The following is an 18,066-nucleotide window of genomic DNA, read 5'->3' as shown; positions in this document are numbered from 1 at the left end:
TAAACATCTTGTCATAGAACTCAATCTTTATCATGCCAGTGTCCCCACAATGCAAGTCAATCAACACATAAATGATTGACTTAACAAATACTGATGAGCAGAACATAAATCTCACAGGTAGGGTTGGTTAAATGAATGAATAAATGAATAAATGAATGAATGGAGGTTTAACCCTCAATCCTCTGACTTGGCTGCAATAATAATGACATCTGTTGAGCCCAACATAATTCCCTGTTTGAATTGGAAATATTAGCTTGCTGTTGAGCATTTGAAAAGTGTCTTTGGAGAACAAAAGGAAAAGGATTTAGCTAATATATTATCATAAGCTATTCTATTATAGAAAAACAGTACTTAAAATAAAAAGCATTTGTGCCTCCTTTGAGATTACCTGCTTATTTATGGAAGAAAATTAGAATTCTTAAAATTGGTGAAAGAACAAAATCATATTACAAGTCATATTAAAAGGAGAAAAAAGAGAAGGGACATGCTTTGAACCTCCAACTCCTTCACAGCTCATCATTTCTTGATGCCCTCTGCCAAGCTGTATGCTCAAGGAATCTAATGATACACAAAACCTCATTGCCAGCTACTTCATTAATTCCTCAATCCATTAGTAGCTTTAATGGCCTATGCCATTGGAATAAGTATGGAAATCCAGTCCCCCAAGAAAGCACTATGCTCTATAAATCATTCTTGCCTGAGGATTCTCTCAGCTCTTGACACAGAGAATAGGTGAAAAAAAGTTGCATTTCCTAAATTCCTTTATACTAGGGACTCTCAGAATAATCAATAATCAACACCATTTAACTCTTTAACCCTTGAACCCAGTGATTCTCAAACTGTAGTCCCTGCATCATCAGCAAGGCATCACTATGAATATCTTAGATATGCAAATTAGGCCCCATTCCTAGATTTCCTCAACTCTAAAGTGTGGGCCAGCAATTGGTATTTTAACCAGCCTTCCCAGTGATTCTGAGACATACTCTAATGTCCCTGTAGCATAGATTCATGATAACTGGTCTTTTTTTCACTATTGAAGAAACAGATGAACAGGACAACTAACCTGACCAACATCTGCTTACCTGTATTTAATTTAATTCAGTGAACATTGACTAAGCAGCATAATGTCTCAGGCACCCTTGCTAGGAGAAAAGTGACCTTAAAGTTACTCTTTCATGCCATTTGTGTCAGCATTTTCCACCTATGCTGCTGGAGTGATCTTTCTTAAACACTAATTCAATAATTTCACGGTTCACTAATTTCAAATGTGTGCCAGTGCACCTGTTTTTATAAACAAAATTTAATTAGAGTGCCACCACATTCATCATTGGTTGCTTTTGCGCTAAGGTGGAGAGTTGTAAGCAAAACTGTATGGCCTGCAAACTTAACATATTTGTAATCTGGCCCTTTAAGAAAACATTTTGTTGACCCTTGTTCTATAGAAAAAAATTTGTCTATTTACATTTAACATAATTACTGAAATACTTGGGTTTAAATATACCACTTTACAACGTGCCTTTACACTTGAGTGATAATTAGACTGAGTATACACCAAGTGTTATTTTCCTTCAGAATCTGGAAAGCATTATTTCATTGTCTTTTTTTTTTTTTTCCCACAATCACGCAGTCACATTGTGAAAGCTGTATCATTATACAGTCATCTTCAAGAAACATGGCTACTGGAACACAGCGCTACATTTTCAGGCAGTTTCTTCCAGCCTCTCTGTTACACCTTAACTAAAAATGTGATATCTGCTTAATGCATAAGAATAACCTCTAGAACAATCTCTTGACTCTGGAATCTCTCAGCCATTGATACTTTATTTTATCTCATTTCTCTTTTTCCCCTTTTGGTTGAGAAGGTTTTCTCAATCCCTTGGTGCTGAGTCTCAGCTCATTGTAGGATTTCTGTCCCACGTTGCCAGGAAGGTCCACACCCCTGGGAGTCATGTCCCATGTAGAGAAGGGGAGGGCAGTGAGTTTGCTTGTTGTATTGGCTAGAGAGAGAGGTCACATCTGAGCAACAGAAGAGGTTCTCTTGGGGGTGACTCATAGGCCTAATTTTAAGTAGGCTTAGTCTATCCTTTGTGGGGTTAAGTTTCATAATTTCATTGTCTTTTAACATGTAGTGATGCAGAGTACTGATGGTAATCTGATGTGGGTTTTTTTTTGGTCTCTGAGAGATTTGGGGATTTTCTCTTCTAATTTGGAATTCCAGGATGTGGTTAATAAGAAAATTAACATTAGCAGAAGTTTGGAGATACTAGTTCATTAATTCACAAAGTCATACTACTTTTTCTATGCTTAAAAAAATCCAATTTAGGGTGTGCAAGTGTAGTTCAGTGGTAGAATTCCTGTCTGCCATATGGGAGACCCGGGTTTGATTCCTGGTCCATGCACTTCCCCAAAACCAAACAAACAAAAATTCACAAATGATGCTGTAATAATGGGATACTCACATGGAAAAATAATGAAATGTGACCCTGCCATACAGTGTACAAAAAAAAAATCCAATTTAATTAAGAAAATACGAAATAGTTTCTCCTTTCATACTTCTGTCAATGTATAAATTTATTTAAATGTTGGCATCTTAATAGTACAATCAGGCTTTTTAAAGATTGTCTGATTATGCTTTGGGTTCCTGATCTAAGTTTTTGCTATTATATCTACCATTACATTTCAAATAGTTGGAATTTCCAAAAAGATGACAAGATATTAGAATTAGGTGAGAAATAAGCCCAGTTTTATCATTACCTTGCTCTTCCATCTCATGCTGCTCTTATTTTCTGGAATATCTTGGAGGCAAGGAGACGTCATTAAAGGACATTAAGCAGGAGGGTGACATTGGATTTATGTTATAAAGAAATCATTCTGACAGCCCCAATGAAGATAAATCAAAATGGAATGAAATAAAAATGGTGAGGCCAGTTAGGAGGCCATTACTAGGCTGCGCAAGGAACCATGAGCAGAGCCAATGGCAGTAGGGATAGATGGATAGGGAGAGATTAGATCAAGATTACGGTATAAAATCTGTAAGACTGAATCACTAATCAGATGTCAGGGCAAAGAAGAATCAGAAGTTAAGTACACATTGATTCTTTTTTTTTTAATTTTTTTTATTGAGAAATCTTCACACACATACATTCCATTCATGGTGTACAATTAGTGGCTCACAATATCATCACATAGTTGTGTATTCATCACCATGATCATTTTTTAGAACATTTGCATCACTCCAGAAAAAGAAATAAAAAGAAAAAGACTCATACATATAATATCCCTTTCCTCTCCCATGCATTGACCACTAATATTTCCATCTACCCAAATTACTTTACCCTTTGCCCCCCCATTATTTATTTATTTATTTAATCCATATTTTTCTACTCATTTATCATGGATAAAAGGAGCATCAGATACAAGGTTTTCATAATCACACAGCCACATTGTAAAAGTTAAATCTTTATACAATTGTTTTCAAGAATCAAGGCTACTGAAACACAGCTCAGCAGTTTCAGTACTTCCCTTCACCTACTCCAATATACCATAAATTAAAAAGGGATATCTATATGACACATATGAATAACCTCCAGGATAACCTCTTAACTATGTTTGAAGTCTCTCAGCCACTGAAACTTTATTTTGTCTTATTTCTCTCTTTCCCCTTTTGGTCAAGAAAGCTTTCTCAATCCCTTGATGCCGGGTCCCAGCTCATCCCGTGATTTTTGTCCCATGTTGCCAGGGAGATTTGCACCCCTAGGAGTCATGCCCTATATAGGAGGTAGGCCAATAAGTTCATCTGCCAAGTTGGCTTAGAGAGAGAGAGACCTCATCTGACCAACAAAAGAGGTTCTCTAGGGGTGACTCGTAGGCATAATTTTAAGTATTCTTAGCTTATCTTTTACAGGAATAAGTATCATACAGGCGAGCCCAAGTTCAAGGGCTCAGCCTATTAATTTGATTGTCCCCACTGCTTGTGAGAATATCAGAAATTCTCCAAATGGGCTAGCTGAATATTTCCTCCTTTTCCCCAGTCCCACAAGTAGACTTTGCAAATACTTCTTTTATTCACTGCCCTAATTACTCTGGGACTTATTGGGGCGTCACACTAAGCTGGACAATACAACAAAATCTTATGCCCTATTCAAGATTTCATATATTATGGTATTCAACCAAACTGACCATACAAGTTAAATCTAGGAAATGCACTACCCAAAATATAAATTTTGCACCAAATAAACATCTCTCCTTTTGGTCTCACATATAAGGTGACGTTATGAATGATATTATCCTTTACCCAGTATTCTGATTTACCTTAGTCCTATCCATATCAGCTTCATTCATATCTCAACTCAAAGTCTGATTACTTAAAAAAAACAGAACGAAAAAACAAATAAAAAAAGTCTGATTACTTTTTAAACAGTTCTTTTATGGGGTATTGCTGACTTTCATGGCTTCAATGCTCTAACTCTGAGTCTCAGGTGTAACATAAATACCCAGAGTTTCTGGGAATGAATGACCAGTTCACTGTCTCAGAATTTAGAAATAACCATTACGCCTCCTGAATGTATGTGACTGTTGTAAAAGCTTATAATCTAAGGCCCTTTACAATAGCCTCCAACCTGATAACCTATGTTCTTGACTTCAGTTCACTGAGTTTTTATATTATGGTTAGTCCATATGATTTAGGCATGATAATATTTGTCTTTTTTTTCCCTGCCATTTCTGCATTCATTCTTGCAGGTCTCTAATAAAATATTTTAGCTCCACGAAATCATGGGGTCTAAGTATCCTTTTTTTTTTTTTAATGTACAATTCAGCTAAGTACTGTTTTTGTCCTAGGGGAAAAAAATATCTGTAAAAGAAGAGGAGTGTGGCCAGCATTTGATCAGATTGCAGACCTTTCTATCCCTATGGATGAAAAGTTGAGCTTTCTGATCATTTGTTTTTTCTGTTTTCCAAACCTGACCCTGATCTTGTTTTACAACCATTTTTTCTAAACCTCAAGTGTTAACAAATTTTACATTTTCTGAAGCTGTTTGATCTTCCCTATTTCTTATAACAAATGTAATAATACTATTTAGGACTAATTGTGTAAAATTTAATATAAGAATTGGGGTACTCATTATTGCTGTTTTTATTTTTATTTTTTCTTCCCCAGGCATGGTCAGCAATAGACATTGATCAAAGTTGTGCCCTTTGGGGTGATTTTCAGTTTTCTGTCTTTTGGAGGCATATTTTTACATCAGTCATAAAGGGTTCAGATCTGGATTATTAAGCACTTAAGCCCCCAGTTTCCCATTGGCCCTTTTCAGATTTTACATTTACTTGTAAATGGAAAACTTAGTCTATCTGTATGCTATCCGGGTAGTTTTGAAGCCCTCATTTAGTTTAGGAGTGTGTGCCTATCTCCCAAATCCGTATTCTGTCTTGTAATGCACAGCTGGATTTCCCATTCAGGAGGTGAAATAGAAGTAGCTTTGGCTTTGGGGGGTGATTTATAGGACCACACTTGGGAGATTTTCCTGAACTCTGTGCTGGAGAAGTGTGTTGCAAACGGATTTGGCCTTTCTTGCCACAGGAAATATTTAAACATATGTCAGGTAATGTGTGGCTGTGGAAGCATGTTTCCATTAAAGCGAGCAGATTGTGTTGCCACCATTGCTCTCACTGCTGGAGTCCCTTGTGGGTGAGGACTTGTTGATGCAACCAGTTTTTTCCAACTCTAAGAGCTATTCTGTAGAGTGTGGAAATTGGCTGGTTTACAGAGATTAAATTGATGCTCTTTATTTTATCCCTCCAGAAATGCATCTTCTGCAGACAACGGGTTAAAAAGATCTCTGGGGCATGCATCCAGTGTTCCTATGGTCGCTGCCCAGCCTCCTTCCATGTCACATGTGCCCATGCCGCTGGGGTGCTGATGGAGCCTGATGATTGGCCATATGTGGTGAACATCACATGCTTTCGACATAAGGTCAACCCAAATGTGGTAAGCCCTGCTCTCCCTTCCCTGCTAACCAAGACTGCTCATGGCCCCTCTCTACATCCCCCAGGCCTAACATACTTCGCTGTGTAATGATACTCATTGTTAACATGTCTAGGCTCTGAGTTCCTTAAGGGCAGGGATTGTGCTTTATTATTTACTGGTATTTACCTAGGGCCTGTCAGTGTTTGACAGGTACCAGACACAGTATATATTTATTGAGTTGGCTGAGTGAATGAACAAATAAATGAATAAAACTCTTTATTTCTGGATTTGGAACCTAGATCAGGGCTACTGAGTATGTTTGTACAGATTGTGTACTGCATGTATCTAGGGTGAGAAGACACCATTTTTGGTAGATGAGTGCTGGAATTACGCAGTGTGTAATCTGTACCAGCATATATATTGGCCTTGGTACTTTTTTTTTAACATTATTTATTGTGAAATATAACATATATATTGAAAAGAATAAATTTCAAATTATATTGTAACAAGTAGTTATAGAACAGATTTCAAATTTTCGTTGGGTTACAGTTCCACGATTTCAGGTTTTTCCTCCTAGCTGCTCTGAGACACTGGAAACTAAAAGAAATATTAATATATTGATTCAGCAGTCATACTCATTTTTAAATCCTTTCTTCTCTGTTATAACTCCTCCTTCTCCTTTGATCCTTCTCCCAGTCTTTAGGAGATTTGGCCTCTGCCCATTCCAACTTTTTCATGTTTAAAAGGAGTGTCAAAATTATGGAATAGAGAGATGGAACTGGTTGATGTTCTTGGACATGCTGGCCCCTCTGGGTTTCAGGACTTCTCTGGCCTAGAAACTATTTGGAGATTGTAGGTTTCTGGAAAGTAATCTTGGTGTGTGAAACTTTTGTAGAGTTTCAGTTAGAGCCCTATGTGTTCTTTTGGGTTGACAGGAATGGTTTTGGTTGGGCACACCATAGTAATTAGAAGTATCTACCTGAAGCCTACCTAAGAGTAGCCTCCAGAATAGCCTCTCAACTCTCTTTGAACTCTCTTAGCCACTAAAACTTCGTTATGTTAGATTTCATTTCCCCCTTTTGGTTAGGACAGTGTTGTTGATCCCACAGTGCCAGGGCCAGGCTCATCCCTGGGAGTCATGTCTATATTGCCAGAGAGACTTACACCCCTGGATGTTATGTCCCACATAGTGGGGAGGGTAATGATTTTCCATGCAGACTTAGGCTTAGAGAGAGGGAGAGGCCACATCTGAGCAACAAAAGAGATTTTCTGGAAGTAATTTTTAGGCATATCTGTAGGTAGGTTTAGCTTTTCCACTACAGAAATAAGTTTGATCACAACAAGCCTCAAGACGAAGGACTTGACATAATAATTTGGGAGTACCTAATGTTTGATATAGTATCAAGTTTTTTCCCAGTGGGAAAGTTTAATGGTTCTATATTTTTTCTCCAGTCCCTTAGGAACTTTACCAATATTTTAAAATTATTTACCCAATGTACTCTGGGTTGTATCTGGGTGTTATATTAAACTATACAGAATTACAAGCCTTCATTCCCATTCTGGGTTCCATGTGTTTGGATTGTTTAAATGAGCTATCTGGACAGGTTGAGTTAGATAATGTGCTACAGAAAACTTAAGTTTTAGACAAAATAAATCTCTCTTCCTGTGTTCTTATACAGTACATGAAATTATAAAATACATACAATATCATCCTTTACCCTATAATCTGATTTAACTTAGTCCTGACCAGATGGGGGTTTCATTCTTATCTCTAATTGAAGGCTAATCTCTTTTTCAGTTTCTTTAATCGTAGTTGTGTGTAGGAATGCTGACTTTCAGACCTGCAGAACTCCAGCTCTGAGTCTTCGTGTCACACAGGTATCCAAAGTTCTGGGGAAATACCAGGTTATACATATATAGCACATCTCAAAACCTATAAATAACATTTACAGCTAAGAACTAAATGTGATTGCTGTAAGAGTTTACAGTCTAGGCCCCAAAGTCTTTTCTAAAAGAGACCATATGATATTTGTTCTTTTATTTCTGACTGATTTTGCACCACATGATGTCCCCAAGGTTCATTTACCTTGTTACATGCCTCAGGACTCTGTTCCTTTCTGTAGCTGCACAATATTCCATCATATGTATACCCCACAGTTCACCTTTCTGCGTCTCAATCAGTATGTTGTTCAGCCACCTCCATCCATTGGACATCATGGATAATGTCAAGAGTAAGCATTTTAAATCTCACAGTATCCTCACATAGTCGTACAATCCCAAACATTCTCAGTTTTAAATAATTTTTATTTCTCCAAAGAGAATAATAACAGATAAACACACCCTCACCAAATTGAAAATCTAAACTTCCCCATAACTCTTGCCACCACCCTCCCCCAATTATTTACCCCTGGTATTGCTGTAGTGCTGTTGATATCTTTCTGTTAAATGTAGGCCATAGCATGCAATAGTAGTTTTTCCCCATACCCCTCAATTATTGACTGTTTGTATAAGGTTAGGGCCTTTGAAGTAGTTCATGGAAGAACTTATTTATATTTATAGTGATAACCCATGGGATACATGGCTCTCTACAATCCCTTTCAATCATGTGAACCTTCAATATGGCAGTATTACTTATAAATCCACTAATGAACTGCCTTCACGTCTATCCATTCCCTTATATTTAACTTCAACCTCATTAGCTAACTTCACCCATTTCTAGCTTCTGTGTACCTGTAGGTCCTGTATGGTCTACATTATAAGCCTTTATCAAGGTCATAATAGTGAAACCATACAGTATTTATCATTTTATATCTAGGTTATTTCATTCAGCGTTATGTCTTCAAGGTTCATCTTGTTGTCCTATGCTTCAGGGTCTTATTTCATCTTCCTGCTACATTATACTCCATCATATGTGTATACCATATTTTGTTTAATATTCATTTGCTGATGAGTACTTGCATTTTTTCCATCTTTTGGCAATTGTGAATAATTCCCCTATGTACATCGGTGTGCAGATGTCTGTTTGTGTCATTCCTTTTAGCTCTTCTGGGTATATACTGAGTAGTGGTATTGCTGGGTCATAGGGAAGCTTGTTATTTAGTTTTCTAAGGAACTGCCGAACTGTCTTCCATAGTGGCTGTACCAATCATTTTACATTTGCACCAGCAATGAATAAGTGTTCCAATTTCTCCACATCCTCTCCAACATTTGTAGTTTTCTGATTGTTTAATAGCAGCCATTCTTATAGTTGTGAGGTGATACATTGTAATTTTAACTTGCATTTCCCTTATGGATAATAAAGATAAACATATCTATTCATATCTTTTGCCCATTTCATAATTGGATTGTTTCTTCTTTTGTTGTTCATTCTTATGATATCTTTATGTACACAAGATATAAAATCTTTATCTAATATGTGGTTTCCAAATATCTTCTCCCGTTATGTTGGCTACCTCTTTACTTTTTTAACAAAGTCGTTTGAGACACAGAGCATTTGGTTTTGAGGCATTCCCATCTATCTATTTTTTCTTCCATTGATTAAGCTTTGGGTATAAAGTTTAAGAAGCTATCTCCTATTATTAGGTCTTAGAGATGTTTCTCTGTATTTTCTTTTAGGAGTTTTATGGTACTGGCTCTTATCTTTAGGTCTTTGATCCATTTTGAGTTAATTCTTGTATAGTATGTAAGATAAGGGGTCTCTGTCATTCTTTTGGTTATTGATAGCCAGTTCTCCTATGCCCATTTATTGAAAATATTATTCTGTCCCAGTTCAGTGGATTTGAGGGTGTTGTTGAAGATAAATTGACCACAGATTTGGTCATTGTTCCAGTTTGCTAGCTGCCAAAATGCAATGTACCAGAAACAGAATGGCTTTTAGAAAGAGGAATTTAATAAATTACTAGTTTACCATTCTAAGGCCGAGAAAATGTCCCAATTAAAACAAGTCTATAAAAATGTGTAATCAAAGGCATCCAGGGAAAGATTCCTTGATTCAACAAGGCCGATGAAGTTCAGAGTCTCTCTCTCTCAAGTGAGAAGGCACATGGTGACCAAGATCAGGGTTTCTCTCTCATCTGGAAAGGCATGTGGTGAACATGGCATCATCTGCTAGCTTTCTCTCTTGGTTTTCCTTCATGAAACTCCCTGGGAGGTGTTGTCCTTCTTCATTTCCAAAGATTCCTGGCTGATGGACTCTGCTTCTCATGGCTGTGTTGTTCTGCTCTCTCTGAATCTCTCTGTTCTTCAAAATGTTTCCTCTTTTTATAGGATTCCAATAAACTAATCAAGACCCACCCAAATGGGTGGAGACCACACCTCCACCTAACCCAGCCCAACAACCACTCTTGATTAAATCACATCTTCAGGGATATGATCTAATTACACTTTCAAGCATATAATGCTGAATAAGGGTTAGAAGAAACGGCTGCCTTTACAAAATGGGATTAGGATTAAAACATGGCTTTTCTAGGGTACATACATCTTTTTAAACCAGCATAGTCATCTGTCTCCACACTGTTAGTTCAGTTCCATTGGTCAGTGCTTCTACATTTGTGCCAGTACCATATATATGGCATAAATATGGCTTCTATATTTGTGCCAGTATGACCACTATGACATTGTAATAATTTTTAAAATCAAGAAGTGTTAGTCCTCCCACGTCTTTCTTTTTTTTAAGGATATTTTTAGCTATTCGAGGTCTCTTTCCCTTCCAAATAAATTTGATAACTAGTTTTCCAAGTCTTTTAAGTAGATGTTTGGAATTTTGATTTGTATTGCATTGACTCTATAGAGCAATTGGGTAGCTTGACATCTTAATTCCATTTAGCCTTCCTATTCATGAGCAGGGAATGTCTTTCCACTTATTTAGATCTTCGATTTCTTTTAACAGTGTTTTGTCATTTTCCGTGTACAGGTCCTTTACATCCCTGGTTAAGTATATTCCTAGATAGTTGATTGTATTTGTTTCTGTTTTGAGTGGAATTTTTTTCCTTAATTTTCCCCTCAGTTAGGTCATTACTTGTATATAGAAATATTGCTGATTTTTGCATATTAATTTTGTGTCCTGTCATTTGCTGAATTTGTTTAGTAGCTATGATGCCACAGTGGTCAAAATAGCATGATATTGGCACAAATATAGAAGTACTGACCAATGGAATCAAATGAAGAATGTGGAGGTAGTTGACCAAATCTGTGGTCAATTGATCTTCAACAAGACCCTCATATCCACTGAACTGGGACAGAATAATCTTTTCATTAAATGGGCATGGGAGAACTGTCTATCAATAACCAAAAGAATGACAGATGTCTCAGGATTTTCCAAGTATAGTATCATGTCATCTGGAAGTAATGAAATCTTTGCTTTTTCCTTTCCAATTTGGATGTCTTTTATTTCTTTTTCCTCCCTGATTGCTCTAGCTGGAACTTCTAGTACAATGGTGAATAATAGTGGTGACAGTTGACATTCTTGTCTTGTTCCTGTTCTTAGGAGTAAGGCTTTCAGTCTTGAGAGAAGAATGTGTATCCTGGTGTTTTAGGGTGTAACAATCTATGTCTGTTAGGTCTAATTCCTTTATCTCATTGTTTATCTATTTCCTTGTTAATCCTACTGTTTGGCTATTCTATGTACAGAGGAGAGTGGTGTATTGAAGTCTCCCACTATTATTGTTGAATATTCTGTTGTTCCCTTCAGTTTTGCCAACATCTGCCCCATGCACTTTGGAGCTCTTTGATTAGGAAAATAAACATTTATGATTGTTGTTTTTTCTTGGTGAATTTTCCCTTTTATTAATATGTTGTGTCCTTCCTCATCTCTTATGATATCTTTACATTTAAGGTCTATTTTGTCTGATATTAGTATAGCTATTCCTGCTTTCTTTTGTTTATAGTATGCATGAACATCTTTTTCCATACTTTCACGTCACTCTGTTTGTATCCTTGCATCTACGATGAGTCTCATAAGCAGCATAAGATAGATCATATTTCTTAATCCATTCTGCTAGTTCGTTTTTTTTTTACTGGCGAGTTTGTCTATTAGCATTCAAAGTTATCACTGTAAAGGCATTTCTGGAATCTATCATCTTATTCTTTGATCTTTATTTTTCAGATCTATATATTCTTTTCCTTCTCTTTTTATCCTTTACATTACCCTTCCCGGTACTCTCCCATTCTGTGCCCTCCTCCACACCTCCCTCTCCAGTATTTTTTTGTCCGCTGACTGAACGAACTCCCTTTAGTATTTCTTGTATGACACTTCTCTCGTTGACAAATTCTCTCGGCATTTGTTTGTGAAAATTTTTATTTCTCCCTTGCTTGTGAAGTAAAACTTAGCTGGATAAAGAATTCTTGGCTGAAAGTCTTTTTCTTACAGGTTCTTAAATATATCATATCACCATATTCTTGCGTCCATAGTACCTGTTGAGTAGTCCAGACTGAGTCCAGACTAAGTCCAGGCTTATTACAGTAAGTCACTTTTCTCTTGCTGTTTTCAGGACTTTCTGCCTCTCTTCAATATTTTACAGACTCATTAGTATGTGTCCTGGAGTAGGCCTATTTGCATTTATTCTATTTGTGATTTGTTGGGCTTCTTTGATTTACATATTTATGTCTTTTGTAAGGATTGGGACATTTTCCCCCATTATCTCCTCAACTAATTTTCCTAGCCCTTTAACTCTACTCTTCTCCTTTTGGGATACCAGTGATTCTTATATTTGGGTTATGTTATTCATCATTTCCCTGGGATCCAGATCATTTTTTTCCATTTGTTCTTTTGTGCATTCAAATTCAGTTGTCTTGTCCTCTAGTTTGCTTGTTCCTTCTTCTGCCTCTTCACATCTGCTGTGTATCTCTAGTATGTTTTTACTTTGGTCTATGGTAACTTTCATCTCTGTTATATCTGCTATTTTTCTATTTATTCTTTCATTTCTTGTTTATGCTCTGCTAGTGTCTTCTTGATATCCTTCATGATATTAGCTAACCCAGAGAATTCATTTAGGATGTTTTTATGAACTGCTTTTTTTAGTTGTTCCAAATTCTGTATCTACTCCCATGTTTTAATTTGCTCATTTGGCTGGGCCTGTATCTTCATATGCTTAGTGATTTTCTTCTTGACTTTGAGGCTTTTGATCATCTTGATAGGGTTATTTTGAGAGTTGATTACCCTCACTCACCTAAAATTTTCTGTTTGCCCGGGTTAGCATTGAAGGTTTCCTTGTGCTCTTTGTCAGTAATTCTTGCCAAACCAAGGCCTGAACCTTATGCAGGGGATGCATCTCCAGTTGAGGATCTCTTCAAAACTAGACAGATAGGTAGTTTGCCAGACTGCACTTTCTGCTTCTTCCTGGCAAAAGGTGTTCTTGGGCCTCCTTTTCCCCTCAGATTCACCCTCTCTACCTGCAGGGGCCAGCTGAGCTGGATGGAGAACAGATGCAATTGTAGCCTGGTCTCCTCATCCCAGTGTATGCTGAAAGCCATCAACCCTTGGGCTAGGGTGTGGGAAGTGTGCACCTCATTGGAAATTCCACTTGTGAGTCCATTGGATCTGGTGGCCCCCAGGCTTCCACTGTAATGACCTTGGGCTGTGGGTCTGGGTATTTTGGCTGTTGCTGCCAGCAGCCAACACAGAAATGTATGTTGGCTCAGTATGGCACAATGTGGGGCATGGCACAGGATGTGGTATGGGGCAGGGGGTGTAGCACGGGCCTCGGGGCTGTGTACTGTGTGATGCATGGGGTGTGGGCACAGTGCGGTTTTGCTTCCTCATACCCTCCATTTGTGAGGGCTCTAAGCCTCTGTAGGGAAAGGGGAATGGTAGGCACTTTGCAGTATTTGGATGGTCTCTGTGTGCAGGGAAAGGAAGTCTGTGGGCTTCTGGGTTTCCCACAGGAGCTCCCGGCTACGAGATCAGGAAGCTGATTTCCCAAGCTTGCCAGGGGGGCAGGCACTTTTCTGCACACCATCTCTTTTCCCTGATGTGCTCACAACTGAGCACACTCACCCATTCTGTCCATCTGAGATCCTCTACTTTTTCATCCAGAAACTTCCTGTATAATGTAGGATACTCTCTTTGGTCACTTGCACCCTGGCATTGCTATCCCACTTGTTTTTCTATTAATTCTCTAGTTGTTCTATGGAACAGGTATGAATTCAGCCTATACTATTCTACTATCTTCCTGGAAGTCTTGCTTTGGGTCTTATTTTTTTCTTTTCTAGGGGGTGAAGATGGTCAAGAATGTATGGGGCCTTGCTGCTTGAGAAGGGATAAATAAGGATCATTGTGGAGGCCCTGGGAAGGGTGAGGAAAATCTCATAGAAAAGCTGTATAGAAATGAACCTCTCATAGAAGAGAAGTTTAGACATCAGCTTACTCTGTCTTTTGCATTTCATTCAGCACTAATCTTATTTCTGAGAAAATTGTGTTTGCCAGCGAATCACATGTGGTTTTACTGTAATGCAGGCTACCTATCTTGGTAAGCGAAATCTTTCCTCTGTTTTAAATGCTCAGAAACACTATGACAGTATACAGATAATTGATATGCCTTTGGTAGCTTCCAAGTTTACCATAATTGTTGTTTTGCTACACAAGGAGGCTACAGCATTATACAGACAGACATTCAGTTATGCTGACCTGCAACTCTTTGATATCCCTGGAAGACTTGGCCATAGGCTATTTACATCCTAACATGCTTGGTCTGTATCTCTAATAACCTTTTGTGAGTAGCTTGCCAGATTGTCAGCATTAGTTTGTAGAACCCTAACCCACATACAATGACTCTATCAGCTTTTTGTAATAATTCTAACATTTTCCATTGGCATCTTGAGAGATGTTTACTTTTGTGGGTTGGTACTCTGAGTGGATGTATGTGAATGCTCAAATGTGCAAAAGAAGATCACTATCTGTCGTCTCTATTTTAAAGTTATTTTCAATATTTTTCCATTGTTTTAGGCTGTAAGCTGCATTTTTGTGTACTTTCTTGAGTTGATAAGCTTTTGCAGAAAATTAACTTTAGCAACTTTTAAAAAAATTATGGTAATACTTTTTATGAGTGTAATGATTTCCCATTTACATATGCAGATTTCCCATTTACAGCAATACCTTATTTTATGTATTCTGAATGCATGTTGGGGTATGAACAAGATCGTAGGCTTTGGTGACAGAATAATTGGGGTTCACACAGGTTTTTCAGTAACAGACTGTGCAACTTTGTGCAAGTTACTTATGTCGAGCTTAGCTTTCTCTCGTGTAAGTGCCTTCTTCATAATGTTGTTTTTAATATACCTTCCCAAATAAACTCATGAAATAGACTTTGTATTCATACTTCTATTACTGGTGCCGTCCTGTATGAACAAGGCAACACAAATATTATTTTCCTCATTTTAGGGCTTAGGGAACCAAGCTCAGGTTAAATTCCTTGCTTAAACATTTCAGCTAATGAACAGCTGGCAGACCAAATACCTGTACAATCCATACTCCATTTAACTACATTGAAATATACAATTCCATGTTTGTTAATTACATTCACAATGTTGTACTACCATTACCACTATCCATTACCAAAGCATTTTCGTCATCTTAAATAGAACTTTGTATAATTTAAGTATTAATTCCCTATTCTCTACCTTACCCTGTCAATTGGTAACCAATATTCTAGATGCTTATTTTAATTATTTCATATCAGTGAGATCATACAGCCCTTATGTGTCTTGCTTATTTCACTCCCCATGATGTTTTCAAGTTTCATCCATTTTGTCACATGTATCAGAACTTCCCTCCTTTTACAGTTGAATAATATTCCATGGTATGTATATACCACATTTTGTTTATCCATTCATCATTTGCTGGGCACTTGGGTTGTTTCTGTCTTTTGGCAATTGTGAATAATGCCGCTATGAACATCAGCACACAAATATCTATTTGAGTCCTTGCTTTCAGTTCTTTTGGGTATATACCTAATGGGGGATTGCTGGATCATGTGGTAATTCTGTATTTTACATTGCCACCAGCAATGAAGGAGTGTCCCTGTTTCTCTACTTCCTCTCTAGTACTTGTACCTTTCTGTTTTTTTAATAGTGGCTATTCTAGTAGGTGTGAAATGATATTTCATTGTAGTTTTGGTTTGCATTTCCCTAATAGCTAGTGATGTTGATCATCTTTTCATGTGCTTTTTAGCTATTTGTATTTCCTCTTTGTAAAAATATCTATTCAAGTCTTTTACCCATTTTAAAATTAGGTTGTTTGTCTTTCTGTTGTTGAGTGGTAGGATTTCTTTATATATTCTGGATATTAAGCCCTTATGGGAAACGTGGTTTCCAAATACTTTCTCACATTGAGTAGGTTGTCTTTTTAATTTCATGGTAAAGTCCTTTGAGGTACAAAAGTTTTTTGTTTTGATAAGGTCCCAGTTACCTATTTTTTCTATTGTTGCTTGTGCTTTGGATGTGAAGTCTAAGAAACCATTGCCTAAGCAAGGTTCTGAAGATGCTTCCCTGTGTTTTCATCTAGGAATTTTATAGTTCTGGTTCTTTATGCCTAAACAAGTTTCTGAAGATGCTTCCCTATTTTTTTCTTATAGAAATTTTATAGTTCTGGTTCTTACCCATTTTGAATTGATTTTTGTATATGGTGTGAAGTGGTGGTTGGTTCAGCTTCATTCTTTTGCATATGAATATCCAGCTTTTCCATTATCATTTGTTGAAGATACTGTTCTTTCCCCCATTGAGTGGACTCAGTACCCTTGTCAAAAATAAGTTGACTATAAATGTGAGGGTTGATTTCTGAACTCTCCATTGTGAACAATTCCATTGGTTTATTATGTCTGTCCTTGTGCCAGGCTGTGCTGTTTTGATTACTGTGGCTTTGTTATAAGTTTTAAGATTGGGAAGAGTGAGTTCTCCAGCTTTATTGATCTTTTTCAAGATGGCTTTGGATATTTAGGTCCCCTTACCCTTCCAGATAAATTAGATGATTGGGGTTTTCCATTTCTGAAAACAAGGCCTTTGGAATTTTGATTGAGATTGCATTGAATCTGTAAATTGCTTTGGGTAGAATTGACATCTCAACATTATTTAATCTTCCAGTCCATGAATATGGAATATCTTTCCATTTGTTTAGGTCTTCTTTGATTTCTTTTAGCAACATTTCATAGTTTTCTGCATACCAGTCCTTTCATCTTTGGTTAGATTTATCTTAGATATTTGATTCTTTTAGTTGCTTTTCTAAATATTTTTTTCTTGATTTCTTTCTCAACTTACTTATTAATAGTATATAGAAACATTACTGATTTTTGCATGTTTTGATCTTGTACCCTGCCACTTTGCTGAGTTCATTTATTAGTTCTTAGTTGTGGGTTTTTCAGGATTTTTAAAAAATATATGATCATGTTATCTACAGATAGGGAAAGTTTTACTTCTACCTTTCTAGTTTAGGTGGCTTTTATTTCTTTTACTTACCCAATTTCTCTGTATAGAACTTCAAATACAATATTGAATTACAGTGGTGACAGTAGGCATTCTTGTCTGGTTCCTGGTCTTAGGGGGAATGTATCAGCCTTTCACCATTAAGTATGATGTTAGCTGGGTGGTTTTCATATATGCCCTGTATTATATTGAAGGGATTTTATTATTTTCCTAGTTTTCTAATTGTCAAATGCCATTTCTGCATCAGTTGAGATCATAATGTCGGGTTTTTCCCCTTTCATTCCGATAATATGGCACATTACATTATTTTCTTTTATTGAACTCCCTTGCATACCTGTGATGATTCCCACTTGATCCTGATGTAGTTTTTTTAATGTGCTATTGGATTTTGTTTGCTACTATTTTGTGGAGGAGTTTTACATCCATGTATAGAAGAGATATTGGTCTATTATTTCCTTTTCTTGTGGTATCTTTATTTGGCTTTGGTGTGAGGGTGATGGCTTCATAGAAAGAATTAGTGTTCCTGCCTCTGCAATTTTTTTGGAAGTATTTGAGCAGGATTTATGTTAATTCTTCTTGGAATATTTGGTAAAACTTCTCTGTGAAGCTATCTGGTCTTAGGCTTTTCTTTCTTGGAAGGTATTTAATTGCTGATTAGTCTCTTTCTTAGTTATTGTGTGTGTGTCTGT

At 37.0% G+C, this 18,066-nt stretch overlaps 1 protein-coding gene across 5 annotated transcripts in view; it reads left to right on the top strand.

The window, feature by feature from the left end:
* Nucleotides 1-18,066, top strand: part of KDM4C (lysine demethylase 4C) — a 596,944-nt gene that overhangs the window by 507,923 nt on the left and 70,955 nt on the right. For all 5 annotated transcript variants that reach the window (XM_077148206.1, XM_077148204.1, XM_077148205.1 and 2 more), the window contains one exon: nt 5,801-5,986. In XM_077148206.1, the coding sequence (XP_077004321.1) occupies nt 5,801-5,986 (186 nt within the window). The remainder of the gene's footprint in view (nt 1-5,800; nt 5,987-18,066) is intronic.

This window comes from Tamandua tetradactyla, chromosome 2, assembly GCF_023851605.1.
Source record: "Tamandua tetradactyla isolate mTamTet1 chromosome 2, mTamTet1.pri, whole genome shotgun sequence".
Classification (NCBI taxonomy): domain Eukaryota; kingdom Metazoa; phylum Chordata; class Mammalia; order Pilosa; family Myrmecophagidae; genus Tamandua; species Tamandua tetradactyla.
Note: the sequence above shows the minus strand (reverse complement) of the source record. Positions and strands in the feature narration are given on the sequence as shown.